Source organism: Vairimorpha necatrix, chromosome 9, assembly GCF_036630325.1.
Source record: "Vairimorpha necatrix chromosome 9, complete sequence".
Taxonomy (NCBI): Eukaryota; Fungi; Microsporidia; family Nosematidae; genus Vairimorpha; species Vairimorpha necatrix.
In genome coordinates, this window is record NC_088824.1 from 118,719 (window position 1) to 137,301 (window position 18,583).

General features: G+C 28.0%; 3 protein-coding genes across 3 annotated transcripts; 2 read left to right on the plus strand and 1 right to left on the minus strand.

The window, feature by feature from the left end:
* Positions 1-1,950: 1,950 nt before the first annotated feature.
* On the plus strand, positions 1,951-2,295 carry VNE69_09026 (putative phosphoesterase; the record flags this gene model as incomplete). The annotated part of the gene is made up of 1 exon (XM_065474544.1): positions 1,951-2,295. The coding sequence occupies one exon, from the start codon at positions 1,951-1,953 to the stop codon at positions 2,293-2,295; it is 345 nt and encodes a 114-aa protein (XP_065330616.1).
* Positions 2,296-5,144: 2,849 nt separating this feature from the next.
* VNE69_09027 (uncharacterized protein) lies at positions 5,145-7,466 on the minus strand (the record flags this gene model as incomplete). The annotated part of the gene is made up of 1 exon (XM_065474545.1): positions 5,145-7,466. One exon carries the CDS (start codon positions 7,464-7,466, stop codon positions 5,145-5,147), a length of 2,322 nt encoding a protein of 773 aa, XP_065330617.1.
* Positions 7,467-14,076: 6,610 nt separating this feature from the next.
* VNE69_09028 (uncharacterized protein) lies at positions 14,077-14,799 on the plus strand (the record flags this gene model as incomplete). The annotated part of the gene is made up of 1 exon (XM_065474546.1): positions 14,077-14,799. The coding sequence occupies one exon, from the start codon at positions 14,077-14,079 to the stop codon at positions 14,797-14,799; it is 723 nt and encodes a 240-aa protein (XP_065330618.1).
* Between the last annotated feature and the right edge of the window lie 3,784 nt (positions 14,800-18,583).

Below are 18,583 nucleotides of genomic sequence, written 5' to 3' on the forward strand. Positions count from 1 at the left end.
GGCGTGGAAGTATATATGGATGATATAGTTATTCATGGTAAAGACGTAAGAGTGCATGACGAGTTACTAGAGAGGGTAATTAAAAAGTTTAAAGAGTGTGGGTTGAGAATAAACCAAACAAAGATACAATACAAAAAAGATGAGGTGATGTTGCTGGGAGTAACAATTAATGGGGAGGTAATGGGACCGAATGAGATTAAAAAGCAGGAGACATTGAAATATAGAAAACCTGAGAATGTTAGAGAGTTAAGAAGATTTTTAGGACTAACTGGTTGGTTTAGAGACTTTATTCCCAACTATGCGTATAGAACAGTAAGGCTTACTGAGGCTTTAAAGAAAGATGTTAAGTGGAATTGGACGGAGGATATGGAAAGAGCCTTTGAGGATATGAAGCAAGGCTTGAGAGATATGAAAAAGTTGAAGATTCCGGACGGAAAAAAGCTATTTAGAGTAAGAACTGATGCGTGTGATACGGGGATCGGAGCAATTCTATTACAAGAAAATAAAGAGGGTGAGTGGATTCCGATACAATGGGCATCGAAAATGTTGACTCCTACCGAGCGAAGATATACGATAAGTGAGAAGGAGATGTTGGCGGTGTTTTTTGGAATAAAGAAGTTTGAAAGTGATTTAAGAGGAAGGAAATTTCATTTGATGACGGATCATAAAGCATTAACAGAGATCAGAAATAAGCCATACTTCAATAATAACAGAATAAACAGATGGGTAGAACAGATACAAGAGTTTGACTTTACAATAGAGTATGTGAAAGGGGAGTTGATGACAGATGCAGATGCGTTAAGCAGGCAGTATGATCAGGTAGAAGTTTCGGATGAACAAAAAGAAAAGGACAACAAGAGAAAAGAAGTGATCGAAAAACAAATTTTGGGAAAAAAGCAGAAACATATTAAAGAAAAGGACGGTAAACAGTATTGGGAATTTTCCACAGGTGAGGTGAAAGAGATATTGAGCCTAGATAGTAGAGAACATGAAATAACAAGAGTACATGAGGAGTTAAACCATAGAGGTGTCAAAGGCACTTATTATAACATTAAACAAAGATGGTATTGGCCTGGTATGAAAGATCATATTAATAAGGTAATTAAGAATTGTGAAATATGTGGGATTAACAATAGGAAAAACACAGGAGGATGTGATTTCGTAGTAACTAGAAAGAAATTGGAGAAAGTGGCGTTGGATTTAATGGACATAGGTGGAGAGAATAGGTATGTGTTACTGGGTATTGATTACTTTACTAGAAGGTTGTGGGGTTCGAATTTGAGATGTAAAGAGAGTAGTGAAGTTATAGAGGTATTACAAAAGTGGATAAGGGAAGATGGATTTCCAGAGGAATATGTGACAGACAACGGAAAAGAGTTTGTAAGTAATAGATTTAAAGAATGGTGTAGTATTAATGATATTAAACATAGGAAAGTGGGCTTAGAAGCTCATAGGAGTAATGGTAGAATCGAGAGATGCATCAGAACTATAAGAGAGACATTGATAAAGCAAAATGATGGGAATATTTCTGAAAAGATAGAAAGAGCAATCAAAGGATATAATAATACACTACATACAGCAATAAAATGTACGCCGATGGAAGCGTGGAGAGATCAAACTGCTGAAGTTATAATTGAAAATGATGAAAATGGAAAATATGCTGGTCGGTTCAAGAGAAGACACAGAGAGACATTTACAGTAGGCCAAGAGGTAAGAATCGCTAGGAGAGAAAATTTAGGCACACGTGCGAAGACAGACAAGGGAAGATTCACGGGTCGCGGAAGGATCGTAGCTATAAGTGAAAATGATTCATATATTGTGAGACTACTGGATGGTAAAATTGTTAAAAAGAGGCATTATGATTTGAAAGAGATAAGGAAGAGTTGTTTAGAAGATGGAGAGACTACCCGTCTGGAGGGGGATGTAGGGTTTAGAACCCTTAATAAATAAATGGTTAACATAAAATATAAATTTGAAAATTGGATCGATCGAGAAACTCATAATGTACAAAAATTTGAAGAAAACGAAAAGGAACCTGGCCTTTATTCTCAACTAAAAGCTTTTAAAAATGTTAAGGGGTTAGACTTTTATATTGTATTCACTAAAATTAAAAGTGTAGAAACTGTTATTATACTAGATTATCCATATATTGAAACTTTATCAGATGAGCTTAAACTTAAAAAAATTGAATATAAAGGAATGACCTATTATATTATGGAAAAAAATGTAAAGAGAAAGATGTTACTAAGAAAAATCTCTGAGGTAATTACAAGAAAAGAGAATTTAATTTTCTAAAATGAAACCAATATAAGAATTATTATACCGCAAATAATTTTCAATTGCGAACAAAAAAATTTAAAATTAGAATTTTTTAGAATGTTTTATTAACAACGACCTATTTTAAATGAAAATTATAAAATTTATAACAAGTAATTTTAAGGAGAGGCCTAAGGCGTTATCTAATATGTTCAAACTATAAGAAAAATATTTTTACAGATATAATCTAATTATACAGACATAGTCATACAAGACAAAGAATATTTATAGACATAAAATAAATTAAAGACTCCCAACATTATAATTGGAAACAGTTAAAGATGCGTAAATAAGCACTTGATGCTAAGTGTTGGATATTTTATTTTACACAATTGAAGCGAAAAATATAGCTATTGATCGCGCATCTTTATATACTTATCGTTTAGTCGGGAAGTTCCCAATTTTTTGCACAAAAAAATAAAATAAAGAAATAAAAAGATTAATTGAGTTAATTTATTTTTAGTCTTAAATAGTTATAGCACAGCTTTCCCCGGTATCGCTCATGTGATTCAGCCTTTCAAAGACTTTGATTTCTGTTGATTATTTATGTTTTTCAACTTCATTCCCCTATACCGACACTACCACTTTAACAGTCGTCATAATCGCTAGTACGCTTACAACTCTAGCCTATTCTTCCTCTCCTGCATTCTCCTGATCTATGATCGTCGTCGTTCCAAAGAGATGGACTCTAGAGTCTCTTTCAGCACAATAGACTGGATGTATGCTTCAAGGTAGGGTTGTATTTCTAGCTCCCTGATGTACTTTCTGTGATATTTGGTCACCACTCCATCCCATGTCATTACATAAGGAACTATTCTTGTCCGAGATTTATGTATTAGTCCCAGTTCATTTGCAAGAAGGTCATATTTTCTTAGTTTTTCATTCTCAACTATAGTAAGTCGATCCCGGCATTTTATATCTACTTCAACTATTAAAATTTCTTTCTTCTTCTTGTCAAACACAAGAATATCAGGCTTATTATAGATCACCTTATATTAGTGGATATTCCCGTATCTACTCTTATTTCTGCACGATCATTTTCCATGATCTCTTGTACTGAGTGTCCACGTATTTTCTTTGTCTTCTTAAACCCATATTTAATACATAGTAAGAGATGAATGCATCTTACTACCTCGTTGTGTCTTTTCATATAATCAAAAACCAACATTCGATCACACTTGGTAGTTAAATGATCCACGGGTTTCCTATGAGATCCACAATGGGGACATCGTTCCTCTTGTCCACAGAAAAGATTTCTATCCTGTAGGAAAAGTAAATTGCTTCAGTTTTAGACTGATTGTTTCCTTTGACCATAAAGGTAGAAACTCCCTAAAGCTTTCTAAATCATTGTCCCTAGCTTCAAACAACTTTCCATGGTTTGTCCTTATGTTAATTTTGTTGTAAAGCGCTTCTTTTTGGAATTCTTTTAGCATCTTCTGGGTTATTTCTCCTCCAAAGCTTTACCTAATTCTTAAATGCTCGTTAATTGTAAACAAGTGGGATTTGCTCTCTGCCTCTTCTTTAAGTATCGCTGCCCGTCTTAGTGAGCTATTTCTAGACCCATCTAATGTTTTATAAATATTCAGAAGCATATTTTCGCTTCTATCTTTTATAATTATAAAGGTTCTTTCCATTTCGGATCTAGGTATGCATTTTCTTTTCTCGCAAAATGGCCGTAGATAAAACTTGTACTTAATACGTACCAGTCGGATATCAAAATCAAGATTTTTGAAATCTATTGGTTCTAATTTTAATTCTACATGATAGTTTGTTACTATTATTGCATGCTCGTTTATAGCTCGAATCATATTCTTACCATTTAATTAAGTCTTGCACAGTTTTTCATCTTTCATTAGGATCTCATTTCTCACTTTTTCAAAAGTCTCTCTTTTGATAGCACTAGAGGCATCTTCTGTTATTCCAAGGTATTTATATCCTTGATACCCTTCTAGTACTACTGCATCTTCACTACAACCATTACAGTTGGTTGCAGACTTACTTTTGTTTATTTCTAAACCTACAGCAGAGAAAAACTTTTTATTTCCTCTTTCATCAGTTTTAAAACGTCATCGTTCTCTGCGAAGAGCTTAAGATCATCAACAAATAGAAGATGGTTTATTACATCAACACTTTCGTGGGTCTGTATTCCTACTTTTGGGTAAGTTGAATTTAGTTTCCTGCTCAACTGGTCCAACATAGTACAAACAAAAGCGGCGACAAACAATCCTCTTGTAATATTCCTCTTCCAATCTTCTTATTCAGTATCGTTTTCGATCCTGATTTTACCTCAATGTGCCACCTTTTAACAGTGAGTTCTAAGAATTTACTTATCCATTGAAGAGATTTAACTTGATAATACACGTTAATAGATAAGAATGGTCTACGGAGTTGCCGGCTTTCTTTACATTATCCACATGGTCTTAAACTTATTTCCATGCTCCTTATTGACTGCTATATTAATCATAGCTTGTTCTTTTGCTCATTGGACTTGTCTAACTGTCCCTAGTTGGTTCTCTGCTAGTAGCCCTCTACTTTCTACAATTAGCTGCATTACTTTCGTAGTGCATTTCGTTGTAATCTTGTAGAGGTTCGCATACAGGTAATAGCCCCGAAGTCGTTACCACTAGTGGGGTACCTTGGGTATTAAATAAGTAATCCCCTTGGAGAATCAAGCTTCGGGTTCTTTCACATCCAAGCATACTTCCTTTACAATCTTGTAAAGGAATGGGTGTAGAGCTTCACTATTCTTAATAAAGAAATTGAAGATTCTATCACAGCCTGCAGCCTTATAATTTGGGTGATGTAATTATATATGTTGTAAAATAAAATTAATTTATTTTGTATTTAAAATAGTTTTTTTGATATTTCATCAGTGTTTCGAGCAATGCTTCTTCTCCATATCTAATATAAATTTCTATTAATACTCTGTAATCATCGAATCTGATTATAGAATCCCTATATTTTTCATAATGCATAACTAATTGTTTATTTCGAAGATACTTTTTTTTAACTATGGGAATCACTATATTTGATAAATCCACCACATTAAAAAGTTGGGCATTTTTCACTGTTATAGATCTGATTTTTTTAGATAAAATTTCTTCTTCTTCTTTTTTATATTCATTAATTATCTCTTTATTGATATTCATAGTTATAGAATAAACTTGAACAAAAAGTTCAGAACTTTTTTTGTATATTTTCTTTAATACTTCTTCCAAATCCATTTTTAATTTTTTTTCAAATTTTTCTCTTTTTCTGATGTCCAATAAATTTCCAGACTTTTTTTTCGCTGCATTATCCATAATTCTAATTAGATCATCATTATTTTGTATTCTGATTAATTTAGCAAGAAGTTCTTTTACACTTTTAGTAAATTGAAGTATATAATGCTTGTCAATTATACCATTCTGAATATTTTGTTCGAGTATTTTCACTTCTTCTTTTAATATCGTTGTTGATTTTCTCGATACTTCTAAAGCTTCATTTTCAGATATTTTAATTAATGTTTTTATTGACAGATAAAGCCCTTCTCTATAGTAACCTCTTGACGCATTTTTTCGATATGATATATCGCTTGATTCATCAGATGGAATTAAAAAAACCAAAGAATTGTATTTTTGTGTAAAACACGACGCAGCTTTGTTTAAATCTTGCATTTTTTCAGTTCCAGCAGATAATATTTCATTATAGTGACATTTTAATAATTCATTAATCATTGTTGCTAAGTTAAAAGTTTCCTTTGGGATACAAGACATTGGAGTGATCCAATGCCAAAATCTGAAGGAAGTTTCTCGTGCTTTTAATAAATTTGCTATTCTCATCAATCTACTAAATATCGAATCTTTAACATCATTTTCTTTTATATAATTTTCTGCTTCATTAAACAAAAAAAATTTTATTAAATAGTTAGATGATGGGTATACCCCATCTGACAAATTATCTAATAATGTTCTTACTAGTTCTTTTCTGCGATCGATATTTATGTCCACATTTTCGATAATTGTATTTAATTCACTCACTTCTATTATCTCATGATACAATAAAACATGAGCAAAGATTATATTAGAGGCTGTTTCAGATTTTCTGAACAAAATCTTCGTATAGTTCTCAATTCCAACATCACAATTTATTAATCTGAAAAATAATTCTACTATTTTGCAGCTTTCTTTATCCTGTTTAAATTTTAAAATTTTTTCCGCAAATTCTACAATTTCATCATAACATTTTTCTATACCAAAATTTCTATTAGATTTAAAATATTCGAAAATCTTAGACTTATGTAAAAATTTTACTTTGTCATTTTCTATCTCGATTTCAAACTTTTTATCATCAGACTGAATTTTGTTTTTTACACTATTTGGCATAAAATCATTATCTAATGTTTGTATGTCTTCAATATAAGAAAACATGTATAATTCATTAAACAACTGACAAATAAGATTATCTCTCGGGTCTAAATGATATTTTGTAGGCAAATATAAGTTAAATAATTTATAAACTCTCAATTCTTGAATATTTATTTCAAAATGATAGCAAATACTATTAACAATGATAAAAAAAGATAAATATTTTTTACCGTTTTCTGATACAATCCTTGGTTGTTGATTGTCTCTATCTTGTTCATTTTGAATATTTTTGGAAAAGTTTTTCATTTTGAACACTTCGTAAAGGAAAGTATTTTTATGAATAATGAATTCATATGAAATTTTTGAACAATCTTTGTTTTCTTTTCTAATTCTATTCAATTTCTTTAGCTCATTAATTATTTTCTTATAAGTTAGATTATTTTCCCAACAACTTGGATCATAGATTACTACGATATCTTTTAATCTAAGTAGAATAAATTTATGTATTAAAGCCTCTTCAAATTCATTGACAACATCTTTGATGCTCTTATTGACACATTTAACTTTTATATATTGTAAATATTCTTCTTTGTTGTCGTTAGAATTATGAGAAGAAATAAAAGAGACAAGTTCGTGAGTCGTCTTATCATATGTTAACTTTACCTCTAAGTATCGATTTCCTATATAAAATTTGTTAAATTCTCCAAATTTTAACTTATTTTGTAACGACATAAAAATTATAGAACAATCATCTTTTGATCCTTGTATAAATACAATCAGAGAAATTAACTTTGAGACATCCATTTTAAGGGTAACTCGGATTTTAATTTATATACCAAAAATTTTGCATCATTTTTATAAAATATTGCTGTTAAGAATTGCAAAGGCCAAATAATGCTTGTCGCAGTCGACTAAATACTGACAAATCATATTCTTACAATTGGACTGATTGATTGACTGCTTAAAGTATTAAAAACATCTCCAAAGAGGAAGAATATAAGAGAAGAATCGACATTACTCTTTATCTAATACTTTTTTCGTTTGTTATCATAAAAAAACATTAGGTGTTTTTTCTGGTTTTTGAATGTAAAAAATAAATATTTTATTAAACTAGCTAAAGCTTTCCGATTTTAAACTGGATCTTATATATTTAATTATTGGATTTTAAAAATATTTGATAATTATTTAATTTACAATAAAATAAAAAATAGTGAATATGATAAAAAAGGGTAAATGTGATTTTTTAAAAATTAAAAAAAATGCATTCATAGTAACATATAAATGAAAAATAAATTTTATAACAAGTAAAAACTTAACCTAACAATTTATAATCTTTTTATGTTAAGATAAACAATATTTTATGAATTTTTCATTTTGATAAATAAATTCTCATGCAATTTTTATTTGGATAGTAAGAAAAATCGAATTCTAAAAAAGAGCAGATTTTACAAAAATATTAACTTAGATTTTATATAAATTCATAACTAAGTAATATATAATTTCGAATCGTTATTATTTTGAGGTTTTAAAAAGTTTAATGTAATACGAAGTTCTTGTTTTGGAATCACAAACTTTATAAAAAATAGACACAAAAAAAAAAGAAATTAACTTTTTATTAATGCATTGTGTTTGCATTCAGTTTCTTGAAATGAGACTTAAATATTATATATTGTATCTTTTTTAATCTTTTTGAATTTCCGTTTGGGAAGAAAAAATCAAAAAGGTGAAATTATGCTTTCAAATATCAAGACAATATTAAGATATCACATAAAAAAGATTTAAAACAGTCATAAATCTTGATTAAATTTTTATCAAATATTTAAAAACTCAATTCGTAGCACATGTTTTTATTTTATATTGTTCTATTGTAGTAAAAATTTTTGTAAGAGGATCATGTGAATTTTAAAAAACAATTTTGACGAAAATTTAGAACTAAGTTTAAAAAAAAAATTATTAAAAATATAATTTATTGACACATAACATCCGCATTTTATTATTAAATTTTTTGTTTAAAGTTTACAAAAATCCTAGTTTATTTTAAAATCGAAGATAAGAGTTTAAAAATTTTAAAATTAAAAAAAACGGAATACAAAATTAAATAATATTTTTTGTATATATGAATGATGGTTTAGAGTATATTATGTAGATAACAAATCCCACGATGTATATATAATAGTATAAAATTTATTTTTACTCAAGGGCATTTCAATTAACTTTTATAGATATCCACCAAGAGGTATAAAAATCTATGTTTGTTTAGAAACAAAATCTGCAATGGTTTCTTCTTTAACTAGAAATTTTAAACGAATTTTTTAATTATAAAGAACAACATTTAAAAAACGGTCTACATAAAAAAATTAAAATTTATTTTTATTTCAAAAATATAATGCTTTAATTTATATCAGTAAAAAATTTTAGATAATATATATCATACCTTCATTTAGAGGTTTTTCACTAATATGCATTGTATTTTATGTCTTTAATAAGTGATGTTAATTAAAAATCTCCTTTTAATCATAAAATTTAGGCACCCTTCCCCTACGCTTCAGAATAAGTTACCTGCTTCAAGAATTTTACCTTTGAAACAATTAGTTTTTTATTGTAAATATTTTTTTACTTTAAACTGTCAAAATAATAATACGTACCAAATAAACGAATCAAGTGCAACTAAAGAATAACACCGATAAGAACGACCCGAGTTAAATTCTATAATTTACATCTATTGAGGAATATTAATATATTTATTACTAGTATCTAACCAGATCATACAAGAATATGTAACCACTATCGAATTAGTTTTCATTTTTGTAATAGCACGATCGATTTACTTGGTAACGGGATTACGTTAACCCGTGGCAATATTCTATGACAATCAAGGTCATATGCATTTTACTACTTACGCATCAAGTAAATGAATATTGTAACCTTTGGATAACGTGATTTAATTTAGAACATTAAATTTACAATAAAATCATAAAACGGTATAATTCGAAGACTCGGCAGACATCAAATTTGTAAAAGTCTCTATTCCTTCTTTATTTTTTTTTGTATTCGATATTCCACTGTTAACATTTTAGTTTTACATAAAATTCTATATTATAATTCTTTAAAGATAATTTTTTAGTTCATTCTGTTGAATAAAAAGTATTAAAAACTAGAGCTTTTTAAGTCTAAAAAAATGACAAATTCCAATAAATATATATTTCTATCCTATTAAAACCCCCTTTCAGCAAAAATATATACAGACACAAATTGCGAAAGACACCCTATAGTTTTTGTGTTTAATATATGCGAATGTCAATTAATTGAGATCAACGATTCATATTAGACCTTTTTAAAGACTCATTATTGGCAGTGGAGATTTTTTTAATATACGTTAAATTTTAAAATTTCATAAGATATCTCCGTAACTTTATTTGGCGCACGTTTAAATTTTTGCATATTTACAACAATTGAGTTATATTCTTTGTAATTATTCATAAAAAGTATATTTTGTGTTTTCTTGTCTGTGTAAAGAAAAAAAATTTGCTATAAAATAATAATATTATTACTTATAAATTAGTTTTCATTTTTTAAACCATTTCTATTCAGAATTTTTTTTCAATAAAAAATTTTGCAATTGTATATTGAATGTTAAAAACTTACTTTTAGTTTTACTATCTTAATAGTATACGTAAATTGTATTAATTGCATTTTCAATTTTTTTAACAGTTTAAATACCATTAATATAAGTCTTTCTTAACCATATTGCTCATATATTAATCAGGTCTTTGTTATTTTCTTTCTGCTTTTGACCCCATGGTACTACATAGAAATGTTTTAAAAATCTTTACGTATCTATTAGATGTACAATTCGGCAAAAACCATGTTTTATATTATATTTCGTGTGAGGACAATATAGTTCATTAAAATTCAAATATCTTGTTTGTTATTTTTTGCCGCAAATTTATATAATAGTGCGGGGAAACCTTTTAATAAGTTATTTATCTAAATTTTTTGGTTCGGCCAGGCTTATTTCAAGTTATCAATGATATGCAAATTAAGATATTTATCGACTACATGAAATCTGCTCTTTACATATTACTATATAGTTGTCCTTTAAGTTGTTGTAATTTAAATGTTTTATTTAGGCATACAACCTCTCATTGTTTCTTTTTCGCTGGTTACCACGTTTTCTCCGATTCAGCATTGTGTATCTTAAGACATCTTATCATTTAATTTTTATAACCACTCGGCATAAAATGGCCTTTATCTGCTTGATACAGTCTTTTATTGTCGTGATTAGTTATAGCATTTCTGTATATGCTTTCCATTTCGGTATACTCATAGGATTTTAGATGCGGGAAAAATTAGTTACAATCTTGCCTCAAGTCATCATATTAAAATAAAACCCAATACTTTTTAATAAAGATATGCTATAATATGTGCAAATAAATTCTATAAATGTTTATTTTATGTTTCTATCTCTTGCTTATTTTAAAGACTTTGATATTTGCTTCTAAACTGATGATATCGGCCTTAGATTTGTTCAGAACAAACATTTCGGAGTATAAAATTTTGTTTATATTAAATTGTGCCTACTCTAACGCATATCTCGACACGTATTTACTATATATCACTGAATGTCGAGGAGCAAATTTTTTAGCATTGTAAAATTGAAACAAGAAACCTAGCTCATAGTTTTAGCACAATGTACCATCATAGGGAACGATATATTTTCAAATTGTCTTTTATTCAGAATGCCATAAAATTTGCTTTGGTAACCAGAATCATGTCATGTTTGCAAAATGCTACTATATTATTAAAATTGTCATCTTTAACACGCAATTATAGGTCGTCTAGTCTTTTTATTATATTCTCCTTTATGAGCTACACATAAGCTTTATTAATATCATCAAAAAGACTTTCTTATGTAAAATGCTTTATAAATTACTCTTGCTCTTATAACGTATTAAAAAAATTTATTTTAACATTTATTAATATTTCAATCATTTTTTTCGGTTTTATACTGCAATTTTTGCATTATTTAGCACATGATAGATGTTCGGCTTTTTGGTTTAGGAAAAAAAATTCTTTACGCCTTGAAACAATTTATTTCATCAATTCAACCACTATCCATTTAGAAAAGCAATCTTTCAATTTTTTGTTCTAATTATTAGATCTAATTCCATTTTTGACTATTTAGTTTATAATTTTTCTGTAACAGCTTGTTGACTAGCGTACTAAAATATATAATGACTTACTATATAAGTTATAGTAACGTGATATTATAGTTAGTCATATTGTTGAGTGTGATATCTCCTGCTTAGATATTGATGGTATCTGTCGACAAAGTGTTATCTTTTTCTTATATAAAATATGATAATATTACGAGCAGTGTTGTTTATACAAATTCAAAAAATGTTTGTACACACAGTGAAGGAGATAACACAAATTACTTTCTAGATTAGAGTAGGCACGTAAATATCTACAAATATGAAAAATAACAAAATATGGCCTATATATTTTTTTTACTTTAGGTAAAGACAATTATAATAGTGCAAATTATAAAATTATTTTTTTTACTGCTAAAGAATAAAAAGTAAGAAAACGTTCATTGGCAAACGAACTAGTCTAATATATAATTTCAAAGAAGAGCTGTTCCTTTTTTTTGACTTTTTGGTGTTTTGTCCATGAAGAAAGTATATTAGAAAGAGGAAAACAATTTTGTATAAGCATCTTTCTTTTATTAACTCTATAATTACTTAAGAGTTTACTAGTTTGGAACGATGTAGAAATCTTTAAAAATACAGTTGTATCAACTCAGGCAATTTTTAAAAAATGTACGAGAAGAATGATGACTGTACAACAAATTAGCACGAATATACATATTTCAACAATAAATTTAAATTGAAATCATATTCAAATACAAAAGAAGAGTTTTTTTGGAATAATACTATCAAAGCTTTTTTAATAACATTTTTAACAATTAAAATAGAATATAACATATTAAGCGAAATGCTTATAAAGTTTACTACATGAAATTACATGTCTTGTCGCCGTGTAAATATTATCAAAATTATAGTTGCTAAGTTTAATATAAACAATATTGTATGAACAAATAAATATAAAATAAACATTGAATTATGAGCAACCAGAGATATTATTTTCGATTAATATTTTTTACCAAATATTTTAGTTTGCAAAAAAAGCACTTAGAATTATTTTGCGCAGAAGCAAATTTTAACGTCTATAAAGAAGCTGATAATTCAATAGTGTTATTTTAAAAGCTAAATTGTTTACTTATAGTAATTATTGCATACTTCTAATACCCTTCTGAATCCATAAATTAATTACTATAGCAAACATTCACTGATAGATGAATTATTGACGCTAGATTGTCGCGATTACAGTAAATATGATAACATTAAATATATATTATTTGACAACAACTACATTTTTAAGGAATAAATCTTATAGTATACTATGATTAACAATACTTACGTATGACAAAAATGATAGCAAGAGTGTATAAATAATAAAAAAATGCGTTTAATCTTGCAAGAAATTTTTATTTATAAATGTTAATTGTTTTTTTTCCTAAGACAAAAACATTTTTTAATATCAAGTTTTGATCAAATTTGATTTTTAATATCTTTGAAAATAAAAGCCTTTTAATTAATAATTCAAAAACAAAATTAAAATTTTTATTAAATGTTATCTAAATTCAAATGCACTTCTGTGAAAAAAATGAATCATACACCATGAAAATACCCTGTTTTAAATGGTAGGAAAGAAAACCAAACAAGAGGCTATATGAAAAATTAATATAATTAAATTAAAATTATACAGTGTTGGCCAGAGAATGTAATTAAATTATAAGTCTAATATTATATTTATACAACATATAAAATTTAATATGATCCATAAAAGAAGTTTAATCAAAAGTTTGTATTTTCAGCGTACCTTTTTCTTGCTTCGGTGTTAAACAATCAATTACTACAAATGAAACCTACTAAAATTAAGACTTTTGCAGCCTTTAAGGTAATTTTGTACAAAACTCTCGAATTTAAAACTTTATCACCAGATTTTTTATAAAATAAACAAAAATAATAGTAAAACTAACAGTCATTTTTAATTTTTATTAGCTTTACATTGCATCAAATTTGAATTATTGAATTTCATTTAAGAAAATACATCAAATCAGTAAAAGTGATTTCAACGAAGTCAATTCCTCAATATTATCGCAGACATGTCAAAAATTAATCTAATAAAAAAGATGAGTATATTTTGATAAATATAATGATTACATCTTATAAGATTTCAATTTGCAACAAAAACACGTTTTTAAAATATAAAGATGTATAAAATACATTGAATATAATTGAAATTTGATATTTAAAACTATAAATAGTTTTTTTTTTGCTAACCCCATATGTTTTGGTATATTTTATCAATAAGTTGTACGAGATTTCCGGATGATAATAATGTTTATGACATATCTCGCATTTGGAAAATGTGCAAAGAAACTGAACAAGCTTTAGAATTGATAAATAGCCCTAATCAAATCAAAGTTCGCAAATATACTGGTCCTTGTCATAAATATGAATGGGAATATGAAGAAAATGGGGAGAAAATCATCGTATATGGTAGTTTGGGAAAATTAAATTTAAAATTTAAAAACGAAAAGGAGAGAGAATATTTAGCAAACCAACAGAGATTTGTTATAAACTGGGCCGATTATTACGATTATTTGGTTACGGAAGATTTGCCTAAACTTGTAAATACTATTAAAGACGAGATAAAAAATAAGAGAGCCACTAAAACCTTGCTTGAAAAAATTCTGAATGTTGTAGAATTTTTTAAGTTTTTTGATGTACAAGAATGGGTAAAAAATGTTGAAGATAATGAGGATTATAATCATGTATTAAGATTTCATCAATATATACATGATAAAGCTAGCGGCATTAATGATGAGGTTTATAAAGAATTTAAGGCAGAATATAAAAAGCAGTATGGCAATCAACCTATAAGACAGGAAATACTTTTAATTAGAAGTAAAATTAATGAAACAGATGAAATCTTGGAAATAGTTATGGGTAAACTTGAAGACGCCATTAAACTGAATAATATGATATTGGAAATATTAAAGAGATAAAATGATTAAAATATTTTATTGAAACGAAAAAATTATCTTTTTAACATTTAAGTTTTGGGGGGAACCAAAATTTGATGGACAATTTTATTTTCTTTATTTTTAAATTTCCTAAAAAATTTGTTTATTCCCAAAAAATATGATAGCCACATCGCAAATTTCTCACAGGTTTCTATTTTCATAATTAACACCTTTTAAACGTTCAAACTATCCAAAATCGAACATTCTAGTTCTTATGTTTTTTTCATACGAACAATATTCCAAAGAAGGTGTGACCAAACACTTACAATATGGACCTTCATATAATTATGTTGGAATTTCATTTTTTTACAACACAATGTTGTCTTTATTAGATTTGTAGTCTTTGATAGAGGCTTTATGACGATGAATAAAAATAAACCAAATGTTGAGTAATCTGTATTGGTTTTTAAATAATACGGTTAGTATATTTCGATTTTAATTGATTGTGCATCTCTAGCCTTTATGATATCCTCCTTTAAAAAAATATTTTTAGGTAATTGCAACTTTTACCCTTACAATATCTTTTTCGCTAACCCTTCACATTTTAAAGTTCTTATTCAAATTTCTATGGTCGAATAATAATTTTTTAGTGCTAAGAAAAGAAGCTGACATTTTCGTATTTTAACATTACTTTATTGATAATTATTTAAATATAAGTTTGAAATATATTTTTTATAGAGTTATAAGACAATTAAATGAGCTTTTCGCTACAAATGTATATGTAATAGTTAATGTTCAAATATAAGAAAAAAATGACTTCAAATCAACGAAAATTTTTTATAATTTAGAATTATCACGTAAAACTAGACAGATCATGGGTTTCCGATAATTCTAATCTATACAAAAAAATTTTTCATTTACTGTAAAGGGGTAGAAAGTTTTGTTATTATAAAAAAGGATCCCTATTTAGAATTCAAAAAAATCTTACAATTGAAAAACAAAAGACTTAAAATTTTTCTTTCTGAGATGTATATTTCAGAAAAACATTTAATATATTTTTTAGAGTCAAATGTTGTGCGTTCAAAAATCAAAAAAATATAAAGTTAGATATTATTCTTTATCTATTTTAATTTATCTTTTCGTTTAACCAGTAATTAAAAATAATAAAATTATAAAAAATAGCTATTATTTTCAATGTATAAAGTATCACGTATTGTTTTTTAATAAAAATTTGCTATTGCGCATTAGATTGTTATCTTTATACATAGATGCTGTTCACTGAGAAGAATTCTTTCTTTAGTCTCAAACTTCGAAAAACAAGGCTAGAAGCAATAAATTTACTTTCGTATGGTTTTAATTTCTTTGAAATCGTTATTATTAGTTCAATCTTGTACTATATATAAATAATAGATGCTACACCAGAAGAATACAAGATCATATACGACAACATCAGAAAATTATTGATTAAATATTACGTCCATCAACAACCTGCAACTAAAGAAAGATTATATCTCTCCAGAGCCGAACTTGGAAGAGGGCTCCAATGCGTAGAACATAAAAGTGAAAGAATGCTTTTACAACTAGCCAAAGAATTTGAAAGACCGAAAGAAGCTGTTCTAAGACGCAGAGCGATTTTCCACTCCGAGAAAACTGGCTACACATATCTATCCACCATAGAAGGATATATAAAAGAGAAATAAAAACTTAAGGAAAACGTAACAGCTAAAATATTAATAGAGAGTCAAACCGAATCTCTTTATAGCGATATAAAAATAAAAACAAACCATTCAAAGCTATTTAGCCAAGAGACAAACCACTAATTGATATAAAACAGGCTGCACGTGGCTCACAAAAGGAAATATACCCGAGAGAGGAAGGCAATTTATGTGCATTACAGGACCGAAATATTTACTTAGAGAAACAGACAAAATGCCCACACTGCCATGAATATGCAAAGACAGTAGATCATATGGCCACCCAATGTGATCGTATGCTTTCACATGATTACATGAGATGGCACAATGAGGCACTGCGATGCATCCACCTGCAGTTGTGTAAGACGTATGGTCTATCCCATGCCAAAAGAAGTAGAAATCATTCAGTACAGAAATGTGTAGCTAATGAGTATGTAAAGATACGAGTCGACAGTAGGATACATTCAAGTATTATAATAAAGTATAACAAGCCTGATATACTAATTGTAGACAAGTTGAGGAAAGAAGTGATCGTTGTAGAAGTTGGAATCACAAGTTTAACAACCTCCATGCAATAGAAACAGAAAAGAAACATAAATACGACTTGCTCGCAAATAATGTGGCTTCTCTCTATAAATACAAGCCGAAAATTATTCCTTATGTGATGACGTGGGATGGAATAGTAACTAATTTTCACCGTAAGCATATCAAAGTTCTCAGATTAGAATCCAGAACGGAAGCATATATACAGTAAGAGTCCTTAAAATGACTTTAGAAAACCTAACTATGTCAGCCAGACATGGGCTTGATACAGATCAGGAAGGGGTCTTCGAGAGCCCAATGAGTTAATCTCAGAAGGAAGTCCTGGAACTGCCAGATGAGACTGCAAGCGTATTTTGTGAAAAGTAATTAATAAGCCGAATATAATACCCAAATAAATTATATATACACTAGGATAATTCTTAATTGATATTTAATAGTCGATTAATTTTAATGTAACTTTAAATTCTTAAATTAATCAAAAATTTTAAACAAATATTAACAAAAAACTCAATAATATTTTCGATCATATGTCAAACTTCAATCTATTGGGAATAGATTAAATTCTTTTGTTTTTTAACTAACAAAAATTTATTGAACCAAATTTTCTCATATTAGACACGTCCTATAAAATTTCATTCATACATAAATCACAATTAATATAAATTGTGATATATTTGTATAATTTCTATCCCCATTATGATAAATAAAGACATGGGGGCGATACCGAATCGTCAGTTTACAAGTGTGGACTGTGGTCTAGAGGCCAAAAAGTTATTAAAAGAAGTTAGAAGAATAATGTATAGGTTGGAGATGGAGGAAATAGAAATCAGTTTGTGGAAGCAAAGAATATTATTAAAGGAAGTGAAGAAATAAAAAATTTCATGGTAGAAAGAATTATTAAAGAGGACGAATATTATAATATAATTGAGAAATTAGAGGAGGAAATAAGTATAGAAGAAAGAACTAAAAAAGAAGAAGAAAATAGGAGAGAACTTATTGAGGTCATAGCTGAGAATGTTAGAGAAACTGTGAGAAAAGAAATTCAAGAGAAAGATTTAGTTTTAAGGAATACAGTACAAGAAATAAGAAATAATAGGAATTGTTTTAATTGTGGTAAATTTGGCCATATGGCTAGGAACTGCTATGTAGGAAGGAACAATAATCAGGAAAATAATAAAAAGTTTAATAAGTACTTAAATTTAGACGAAAACCAAAGTTTGTGTAGCTGTAATGATAATAAAGAATATAAACCAAGTGGAAAGACAAACGAGTTAAGTAAAAAGAATGTAATAATAGTGATAGAAGACATAAAGAAAAAATATATGCGAGCAATAAAGAGACGAAAAGGAGATTACTGAAGAGGGAATTTACGTTGGAAGATCTCAAAGCGGAATATGAAGAAGTTTTTAAACAAGGAGATGAGGTTATAAATATTGTACATTAGAGAAGTGTAAGATAGATACTCCAGAGGGTAAGAAGATAGTCAGAAAGGGACAGACGATCCCACAGGCTTTGATCAAACAGACTGAGGAATATATTAATGATTTAGAAAATAGAAAAATTATAAGAAGATCGTCTTCGGAATGGCG